Source organism: Engystomops pustulosus, chromosome 6 (assembly GCF_040894005.1).
Source record: "Engystomops pustulosus chromosome 6, aEngPut4.maternal, whole genome shotgun sequence".
NCBI classification, from domain to species: Eukaryota; Metazoa; Chordata; class Amphibia; order Anura; family Leptodactylidae; genus Engystomops; species Engystomops pustulosus.
The window spans coordinates 25,908,673-25,918,931 of NC_092416.1; the positions used below are offsets into that span (position 1 = coordinate 25,908,673).

The following is a 10,259-nucleotide window of genomic DNA, read 5'->3' on the forward strand; positions in this document are numbered from 1 at the left end:
CTTGCTGGGCTAGAGGTAATGATAGTCTTAAAAGTTAGTTTTTTTTCCAAAGCATGGAAAGCCCCTGTAAGAATGCAGCTCTGGATGTGACTAGAGAAGATCTGATGCACCTTGATAAGTAATACACACAAAATAGAAATATTCAACAAGTCTCCTGCTGCACTGCATTATGGGAGATGTATTACACCACATAGTAAGGGCGATATCTTTCACAATGCACTGCAGCAGGACATGCTCTATGCATGCACTTACCAGCAGGGGTCAGCAGTGACATAAATTGCTCTGCATCTTTAAAGCAGATTAGTGAATGCAGCTTTGGTTGCAACCGGAGTAAGACCAGAGGTGAAAGGTCAGTGTGTGTTTTATTATAAAGAATTTATGAAATTAATTTAATACATACAGAAGAATACATATAGAGTTCTTCATGAATGAAGAGTCCGCAGAGGGCCACCAGGGGGCGCTCAGTTACCGTGTACGAGACTTACAAAGAGGGTGAGGCAGCTCAGGGACAGGACGCCGGTGCTCACAGCCTTCAGGAGCAGAGCCGTCCAGCTGCCCAGCAAGAAGATGTGCACAAAGCAGCTGCGGAGAGAGAGCAAAGACTGGGTCAGCACCTCTGCCTGCTGTCAGTGACTAGAATCATTCACATTTACATCCAGTTCATACGAGTCCAGGCTAAACATAAAATCTCCTGCCCAAGACCCCCACACATCACACAGGCCCCTTTAGTAGATACTCACTCCATGAGGAAGGACTTGTACATGCTGAGGCCCAGGAGGACCGTGACCGGGAGCCGGAAGTGTGCGGGAAGATCGTAGCGCGTCCACATCCAGACCAGGGCAGCCACCGCCATGTAGTGCACCTGACACCAATGGAAACACATTAAAGGTATAAATCTGGTATAATGCAACCACCATAGAAGACTCCACAAGCTTAAAGGGGTTGTGCCAAGGTTTAAAATGACCCCCAACCCACACACATCACAATATGATAGTTGGGGGTCCCATTTTCCTGTATGGTCTCCACACAAGACAGTGAGAATGTCTTACCAGGCTGATGTTAGAGTCGATGCTCATCTGGATGTATTTCCAATCAAATTCAATACCTCGGGCCCCGACCCATAGGGGGAGACACCTGGCACCAAAACAAGACAAGAAACAGCGTCAGCACACAATGTATTCACCAAACTCCAACAGGGACTTCTTAAAGGGGAAGTGATTGTTTCACATCATAGTCAGTCATTGTGCTCACATCAGGTGAAGACTTACAACTATCATTTAAAGGTGAAGTGAACACCACAGACATCACCTTGGTGCAGTCAGGGAGCTCACATTACCACTGATTTTGAGAAACGAGTGGCTGCCGTGCCGTATACTCCTCCGCACTTGGCACAATACAAAAATTGCATTTTTTACACGCACTTACCTGGACATGACAAGTTCTGCTGTCGCCCATCCCATCGCTGCCACCATGATCTTGTATTCGCCTTTCCCTGCGTTGCGGGACATCACCAGATGCAACCCCAGGAGGTCCGCCAGGTCAACCGTGGCCTTCATGAACTCCTAGGAGATGCCAATAATACCGTCATAATGGGCACTCACATCAAGGAGCCACAGTAAGTGTTATATGTGGTACTACAGAATGGGGCTAAGCTACTATACCAAACACAATCAATTTGGGACAATCCATTAAGGGTTACATCTTATACTCCAGTCACATCCAGAGCTGCTGCATGTAGTGGATGGCACTTGACGCCGGATCAAGAGTGAATAAGATAATGACTGATAAAATGCAGCTTTGTATGTGACTGGAGTATAAGACTTTACCCTTAATGGATTGTTATAACTAAACACGTGTGAGAGTAGAGTTACTATTAACCTATTGGTCACGGAGTCTCCCCATAACAAGCCCCAAGTGTCTCTCACCCCAATAAAGTCGTAGGCTCCGGCTGCTCCTTCCCAAGTTGGGAAAAACGTTGCCAGGAAAAGCATCTGGAAGAGAAAACAAGTCCATTACTAAGACACTATGGTGGTGGTAACTGGAGGACCCCGACCTAAGCCGTCCGGAGATTATAAATAAAAATCAATGCACTTACTTATAGAGCTAAACTGCCCAATACTGCACCACATTATTACATAGATGTCCCCCAGACCTCGTTACCCACAATAATAAGAGCTCGCTGCACCAGTATGTCCCTCCGATGCCACCAATAGCCCAGGTACCAGGCTGCCCCGCAGGCTACTCCCTCCTAATGATCCACCACCTGCCCAACGTTGTACAACTACCACTGCCCTCCTTTGCCATCAGTACCCCTGGTGTCACTTACCTTGCAGAGCTGCACACACAGGTAGGTGGCCCCAGCCTGGACACATCTCCAGAAGGCGCTGTACTCCGACCTGTGAGAGGCAGATTGTCAGTCATACCAGAGCCCGGTACCAGCACAACCTCCCCTCCACCCCCGAACCCGGGACCAGCGCATCCTCCCCGCCCCTGCAGCCTCCAGAGCCCGGTACCAGAAGCCTCCCCTCGCCCCCAGTGCCCGGTACCAGCGCTGCCTCCAGAGCCCGGTACCAGAAGCCTCCCCCCGCCCCCAGTGCCCGGTACCAGCGCAGACTCCCCTCCCCTCGGCCCCGGTACCAGCACTGCCTCCCGCAGTACCAGTACTGCCTCCAGCGCCCGGTACCAGAGGCCTCCCCTCCCACAGTGCCAAGTACCATCAACCTACAGTGCCTGGTACCAGTCTCCCCCTGGAGCCCGGTACCACATGCCTCCCCTCTCCTTAGTTACAGCAGTCTCCTCCCGGTACCACATGCCTCCCCACACCTCCCGGTACCACATGCCTCCCCTGTCCTTTGTGCCCGGTACCACATGCCTCCCCACACCTCCCGGTACCACATGCCTCCCCTGTCCTTTGTGCCCGGTACCACATGCCTCCCCACACCTCCCGGTACCACATGCCTCCCCTCTCCTCCCGGTACCACATGCCTCCCCTCCCCTTAGTGCCCGGTACCAGAACCTTCCCCCTGCTCCCGGTACTCACAGGCCGCTGCATTTGTATGTAATGAAATACGGGAAATAAGCTAAAGCAAAGCAATTCCCGAAATGAAAGAGCGTCATGGCGACCAGCGACCCCGGCCCGGTCACCTAAAAGAGACCAATCACATCCAGGACAGTGCGCCTGCGTAATGCAGCCCTAACCTCTTGGAACATGCGCACTACTGCACGGGCTGAGGGAACCGCTCGGAGCATGCGTATTACGTGTAGCAAGATGAGGGCCGTCTTTTTCAGGAGCATGCGCAGAGAGTGTGAGCTGTCAGTGACTACTCAGCAGATTTGGGACTTCTGTCACTGTCCTGCAAGTGAGGGATTTACTATAAGACTTCGGGATGTACATAAATACATAATCACTAGACCATATCCTGCCTGGATACCTCACTAATCCACCATCCCTGACAAATCCTTTAAGTCCTGCATCGGGGGAAATATTAATTGGCTTTAATGTTGCAAAGCATGCTGGGTTGTCCACTTACATTCATATGGTTTGTGTAAGGAAAAGTTCTACAATTTTCCAATATGCTTTCTGTATGAATTCCTTACGGTTTGCTAGATCTCTGCTTGCTGTCCTGCTATAGATTGTTAAAGAGTAGAAACTACTAAACCGTTCATCCCATTGTAATGTGGATCCCCTCAAATGAACGTTGGAAGTCTGGACTTTATGTTTAGGTGCATTATATAACTATATCTTACATATGCTTCAGTAAAGGGGTCATTTATGTAGGTATCTAAATATTTATGGACCTACATGCGTCACCTACATATGTCTATACTATGTCTTACTATACTATGTCATACTAGTGCAAGATTTGGGGGGCGGTAGGAGTAGCGGCAGAGGGAGGAGTGGGTTTTCCCACAAATTCAAGTTAGGACCTATCCACAGGGCCTAACTCGCTGATCGTGGGGGTCTCAGTGATAAGACCCCCACAGACCACAAAAACGAGGTGTCCGATGGGGCCCACATACCTCAGTCAGAACCTTTGTCACTCCGGGAGATTAATGGAGCAGACCGCGGAGCTTGTTTTTTGCTGGAAGACCTATCGTTTAATTGACGCAACTTTCATAAGTTTTTGGGGCCTTGTCTTGATTTTTGTCACATCTGTTGTGGATGCAGTAGGGTCATTAAAGAGGATGAGAAGGTGCGTTGTACACAGGGACTGGGAGCCATTCGGGGTCAATCAGATGACCCTATGTTTTCATTAGGACCGAAAACCGTAAAATAAAGTTACTCCTCTGTGTAGGTCAGGGAAATACCTTGGGGTAGTCTTCCGTGGGGTCGGCTTGTATTGGATTAGCTAGCGAAGCTGAGGAGCATTTTGAAGGAGTCTCCTACTATATTGGAGGTTCCATGGGTGTCATTGGGGCGGAGCTTTCTATGAATATAATGAAGCTCCTCCCCTATATTCAAAAATATCCCTCTTCTTTTAAATAGCCTTGTCCCCTTTTTTGTCTCATTCCTTATATTTGATGATATGACAATTTATGTGTTAGTTTATGTTTTTACTTCATTCACATCTGAATTTACTGACTCTCAGAGGGGTTGTCTGGTTTTGCAAAACATGCTGTCATTCGGGATTAGAGTGGGAATACCCCTCTAAATTTGAGCAAAGATGCGCCTCTTTCTCTCGGAGGAATCCCCCTTTATTATACAGCATCTCACTGATTTTATTAACAATGGTGTAATGCTTCCTATCCCCTGCGGGGGCACTGCAGGGAGGTGGAGCACTGACTGCTGATCATTCACGATCACAATGATGACACTTTTTTTTTCTTTTTAATTCATTTTACGCAACAATAATTTCAATGTTCAGTTTATTTTTGGAATTACCATTTTACAGCAATGTTTTGGTAAAATACAGAAAAGTTTTTGAAAAAAAATTTTAAACGGGCCGGTGTAATCTGAAGAAAGTTTCAGGATGTTTTCTGATATTCTGCCGATTTCTAGAGGTCTTAACTTTAGTTGGATGCAATAGTCTGAGTAAGAAACAGAGAGCAAAGAGTTAATTATAATAGATATTATACCAAACAATAAAGACATAAAAGTAGATGGATCACATGAACCAATCAGAATTTTGTTCAACAGGGATTGGTTGGTGGTGGGTTCTGCCCACCTGGATTTTTTGGTCTTGTACCATGTGACACTTACTGTACTGATCCAACTGTTGAAGTCGGAGACGCGGGTGAAGACGGACGGCTTCTTATAGTAGTTACATCCAAGAGAGGAGCCAAAGCTGACCACACCATGGACTTCCCAAGCACCCTGGTCATTCTGACAGTTCAGAGGTCCACCAGAATCTCCCTGCAGGACCAGAGCAGATTATGGGTGAGTGGTCTTCAACGCCAATACAACCCCCCACATGTCATGACATATAGAAATAGTATAAAAGTAAAATAAATTACATAGCAGCTTGAGATGATGCCATCTCCTCCGGCGCAAATCATATTGGTCTGAACGTTTCTACCCCACCAGTCTGCCTGAGAGCAGGTGGCGTGGTCCACTACCAGCAGAAGACCCTGCTGCAGCCTGTCAGGAGCAGGGCCATTAGCTGTAGAAAAAAAAGATGGTGAACTAATGACAAGATGTCCAAATGTTGTGGCACCACCATGGGGTCAGACATGTATCCCCAGACATGTATCAGACATGTATAAGTGTAGCTATAGATACAAAGATAGCAGTCATCTCCAGCTCCTGCAGACTGAGCCTTCTAAAGTCTGAGCTGTAAGAGGGCAATTAAGAGATGTATGGACCCTGTAGTAGCTGACAGAGCCTAGTACAGATTTTGCACCGGGGTCTTGTTACACTTTAAAGGGAACCTGTCACCAGGAGACCCATTTTTAGCACTCCCCCAGTCCCCACAGAGCATAGTACATACACTGCCAAAGTGTTTTTGTATTAAAAATTGGTTTTGCAGAAAAAAAGATATGTTACATTGTACCTTTCATTAGCATCTGCAGTTGCCTATTGGGAGTGGCTGGAAAGGAGCAGTTCCCCCCCTCCACCCTTGGGAAACAGCTTCTCCATGTGACCTTTTCAAATATATGAAAACACCCATCACTTGGCTTAGCGACGCCCCCTGCTCCTCTACAGCCAATCCTGAGTGTGGGAAGTTATTCATATATTTGAAAAGGTCACATGTTTCCCAAGGGTGGAGGGGGAACTGCTCCTTTCCAGCCCCTCCCAATTGGCAACTGCCTAGTCACACAGCAGATGCTAATGAAAGGTACAATATAACATATCTTTTTTTCTGTAAAACCTATTTTTTTTATATAAAAACACTTTGGCAGTGTATGTGCTATGCTCTGTGCGGACTGGGGGAGTGCTGAAAATGGGTCTCCTGGTGACAGGTTCCCTTTAAAGTCATTTTGAAAGGACTTAATACAACATTTACTTTGTTTGACTTCAACAATAATCATTTTATTTTTGTGGGGGGTTCCTTGGAAATTTTAGTTGCCATCCTGTGGAACCGCCATGGGGTCCCGCAACCACCCCATATCCCCAAGTGAAAAAGTGAGACTAGAAAAACTAAATTTTTTAACATTACTTACTTTGCAGGTTGCCCCATCCAGTGACGTAGCAGCCAAAATTGTGTGCCAGGATAGTGCCAGCAGGGGGCAGACATGCAGGCTGGATTGTATCACTGTATTCCACCGATTGTTCAAGTTTAATCAGAGAGATATCAAATCTGTGGGGAAATATTTGAATTATAATGAGTCTTTTCTTTGCTTCAGTGAGGATGGATTATTTATTATGCAGGACAACCTTATATTATGAAAAAATTGAGGTTTTGTGATCTTTTAAAACATGTTTAGCACAAAAATTTGTAAAACAAGGGACACCATGTATATGGGCTTATGGAGGTTCTTTCCATTGGATTGAGTCACTCATTAAGAAGTAGATACAAATTTAAACCCATAGAGACGGTCCCTGGTAAGACGTACCCTGCAGCGAGCCTGTTAGGGTTCCACCTGGAATGGTTGATCAGTTTGATGACACTGATGGTCTTCTGACCGGCTTCAGCCTCCCGGAAGTTGTGTTTGCCCAACATGACGCGGTAAGTGTAAGAGGAGCTGTAAAATAGAAAGAGAAGCCATGGGGGCGAGTTTGACGCCAACTTTCTAACTTGTGTCCATTTCCAACAACATCCATGAGTAAACCCCTGTTGCCATTTGTCAATGATCTGCTTTACCTGATGCAATGAGCAGCAGTCAGAACCCAGTTGGGTGCCACGAGGCTTCCTCCGCATGTATGATACCAGTATCCATTATAGATGTACTGGAGCGACACCTTTATAGAGAAAGACAGCACCCAGTATTATCACTGTGCACCCAGTCCATGTGAGGGTGCGGTGAGAGATCATCAGGATATTCCAGAACAATTCCAAAATTGTATGAAGATTTTAGGGGATCAGGACCTACATGTGATATTTATAGAGGATAAAGCTCTACTCACCTGCCATGGCCAGCTGTGGGGTACCACCTCCTCACCGTTCACCACTCTGGACACTGAAGGCTTGTAAGTGGGAACTCCACAGCCGGATGCTGCAAACGACAGGAGAATATCAAATATATATATTGTCAATAGAAAGATATATATATATCGCTAACACTGCCCTTCCTAAATACCCCCCTGTACCACCACTGCCCTTATCCAACTCCCCCAGTCACTGTCCATGTGAGTTATATAACTTATACATTACTATGCTTTCTCCCAGCCACCACATTCTACAGCCACATAATCTATCCGACTTACCACTAGCCACCAGGGACAATACTTGGCTTTCTTCCAGCCATATGGAACCGGCTCATTCCAGCCATTACACTCTACAGCCATGGAATCTATCCAACTTACCACTATCCAGCAGGGACAATACTTGACTTTCTCCCAGCCATATGGAACACAGCTCATTCCAGCCATTACACTCTACAGCCATGGAATCTATCCAACTTACCACTTGCCACCAGGAACAGTACTTTGCTTTCTCCCAGCCACATTGAACGCATCTAATCCCAGCCACCACATTCTACAGCCACATAATCTATCCAATTTACCACTGGCCACCAGGGACAATACTATTCTTTCTCGCAGCCATATGTAACCGGCTCATTCCAGCCATTACATTCTACATCCATGAAATCTATCTGACTTACCACCAGCCACCAGGAGCACTGCTACTACCAGGGGGATCATTGTGGGGAATGTCCATCTCCGCTCCTGGGCGAGTATTTATGGAGGGGGCTTATCTTGTATGTTACATGCACAGCCGCACCTGTACACTGGGATCTGGGGTTCTTCCCAGCACCAATAACATTTACAAACCAGATAATATGAGACCTTGTATATAAATAAGTTTCCAGGTTATAGTTTAGTTCTGAAAATAACCGCAGCTTTTATAATGAACCTGTTACCATGAAAGAAAACCCAAGGTCACACCGATATTAGCTCCATAGGTGTCACATGTCAGGGGTCACTGTTACTGGGGAATGGGAAACAGAAAACTTACACATTGCACACAAAGTTGGAAAACTAACGGCTCCAAAACTTTGGAAGGGGTAAAGTCATGCCCAGGGGTGTGACATGAAGCTGCATTGGTGTCCAGGGCTCTAAGAACGGCATTGAGACCCATGGCTGTCCTGTCCGCCTTTGGTTCCCTTATTGTATCTCATACTTGTATGTTACATCCTAACTAGTCATAAATACAATCTTGTAACATAACTTTGCAGCACCAGCTTGGCATTGAGCTGACTGTTAGTTTGCAGTCTAAACATTACCAATTTAATAAAGATTTAGCAGTATATAAAGGCAAACTTTTTCATAGACTGCAAGGCAGCTGCTACACCGCTCTGTGAGTATATATGTATAGTGTAGAGAGTGAGGGTGGGTGGAGGCAGCACACCTGGTCTGATCACACAGAAGAGATACCGGGGGCACAAATGACTCAATAAGTTCCAATGGGCTATGATAGAAAGGACTGTGTCAGGACACAGGACATGGCAGCTCGCTGTGTATGGGGGGTGTAGTCACAGAGAGGTCAGAGCCCCCATGCTGACCCCTGACCACTGCTGGCTATGATAGAAAGGTGTCAGGACACAGGACATGGCAGCTCGCTGTGTATGGGGGGGTGTAGTCACAGAGAGGTCAGAGCCCCCATGCTGACCCCTGACCACTGCTGGCTATGATAGAAAGGTGTCAGGACACAGGACATGGCAGCTCGCTGTGTATGGGGGGTGTAGTCACAGAGGGGTCAGAGTGCCCATGCTACCCCTGACCACTGCTGGCTATGATAGAAAGGACTGTGTCAGGACACAGGACATGGCAGCTCGCTGTGTATGGGGGGTGTAGTCACAGAGGGGTCAGAGTGCCCATGCTACCCCTGACCACTGCTGGCTATGATAGAAAGGTGTCAGGACACACAGGACATGGCAGCTCACTGTGTATGGGGGATGTAGTCACAGAGGGGTCAGAGCGCCCATGCTGACCACTGCTGGCTATGATAGAAAGGTGTCAGGACACACAGGACATGGCAGCTCGCTGTGTATGGGGGGTGTAGTCACAGAGGGGACAGAGCACCCATGCTGACCCCTGACCACTGCTGGCTATGATAGAAAGGTGTCAGGACACACAGGACATGGCAGCTCACTGTGTATGGGGGGTGTAGTCACAGAGGGGTCAGAGCGCCCATGATGACCCCTGACCACTGCTGGCTATGATAGAAAGGTGTCAGGACACACAGGACATGGCAGCTTGCTGTGTATGGGGGTGTAGTCACAGAGGGGTCAGAGCGCCCATGCTGACCCCTGACCACTGCTGGCTATGATAGAAAGGTGTCAGGACACACAGGACATGGCAGATCGCTGTGTATGGGGGTGTAGTCACAGAGGGGTCAGAGCTCCCATGCTGATCCCTGACCACTGCTGGCTATGATAGAAAGGTGTCAGGACACACAGGACATGGCAGCTCGCTGTGTATGGGGGGGTGTAGTCACAGAGAGGTCAGAGCGCCCATGCTGACCCCTGACCACTGCTGGCTATGATAGAAAGGTGTCAGGACACAGGACATGGCAGCTCTCTGTGTATGGGGGGTGTAGTCATAGAGGGGCCAGAGCGCCCATGCTGACACCTGACCACTGCTGGCTATGATAGAAAGGTGTCAGGACACACAGGACATGGCAGCTCGCTGTGTATGGGGGGTGTAGTCACAGAGGGGT

General features: G+C 47.6%; 2 protein-coding genes across 2 annotated transcripts; both read right to left on the reverse strand.

Moving 5' to 3' along the window:
* Positions 1-345: 345 nt before the first annotated feature.
* TMEM147 (transmembrane protein 147) lies at positions 346-3,226 on the reverse strand. Its single transcript, XM_072155165.1, has 7 exons — positions 3,041-3,226; positions 2,327-2,396; positions 1,926-1,991; positions 1,426-1,562; positions 1,050-1,134; positions 741-862; positions 346-582 (listed from the first exon to the last, which is right to left on the reverse strand). The coding sequence occupies exons 1-7, from the start codon at positions 3,115-3,117 to the stop codon at positions 462-464; spliced, it is 678 nt and encodes a 225-aa protein (XP_072011266.1). The 5' UTR covers positions 3,118-3,226; the 3' UTR covers positions 346-461.
* Positions 3,227-4,849: 1,623 nt separating this feature from the next.
* On the reverse strand, positions 4,850-8,340 carry LOC140134680 (chymotrypsin-like elastase family member 2A). Its single transcript, XM_072155164.1, has 8 exons — positions 8,203-8,340; positions 7,505-7,593; positions 7,242-7,339; positions 6,994-7,122; positions 6,601-6,737; positions 5,455-5,600; positions 5,201-5,353; positions 4,850-5,028 (listed from the first exon to the last, which is right to left on the reverse strand). The coding sequence occupies exons 1-8, from the start codon at positions 8,240-8,242 to the stop codon at positions 5,011-5,013; spliced, it is 810 nt and encodes a 269-aa protein (XP_072011265.1). The 5' UTR covers positions 8,243-8,340; the 3' UTR covers positions 4,850-5,010.
* Positions 8,341-10,259: the final 1,919 nt, after the last annotated feature.

What these genes read in the sequence shown, in the direction of transcription:
- LOC140134680 (XM_072155164.1), bottom strand. Translation starts at nt 8,242, where the DNA reads ATGATCCCCCTGGTAGTAGCAGTGCTCCTGGTGGCTGGTG. An exon ending in ACTGCTGCTCATTGCATCAG is followed by an intron (nt 7,123 to 7,241) that starts GTAAAGCAGATC and finishes TCTATTTTACAG; the next exon opens with CTCCTCTTACACTTACCGCG. An exon ending in GCATCATCTCAAGCTGCTAT is followed by an intron (nt 5,354 to 5,454) that starts GTAATTTATTTT and finishes CTGGTCCTGCAG; the next exon opens with GGAGATTCTGGTGGACCTCT.
- TMEM147 (XM_072155165.1), bottom strand. Translation starts at nt 3,117, where the DNA reads ATGACGCTCTTTCATTTCGGGAATTGCTTTGCTTTAGCTTATTTCCCG. An exon ending in GAGCCTACGACTTTATTGGG is followed by an intron (nt 1,563 to 1,925) that starts GTGAGAGACACT and finishes GGCATCTCCTAG; the next exon opens with GAGTTCATGAAGGCCACGGT. An exon ending in TCGACTCTAACATCAGCCTG is followed by an intron (nt 863 to 1,049) that starts GTAAGACATTCT and finishes CATTGGTGTCAG; the next exon opens with GTGCACTACATGGCGGTGGC.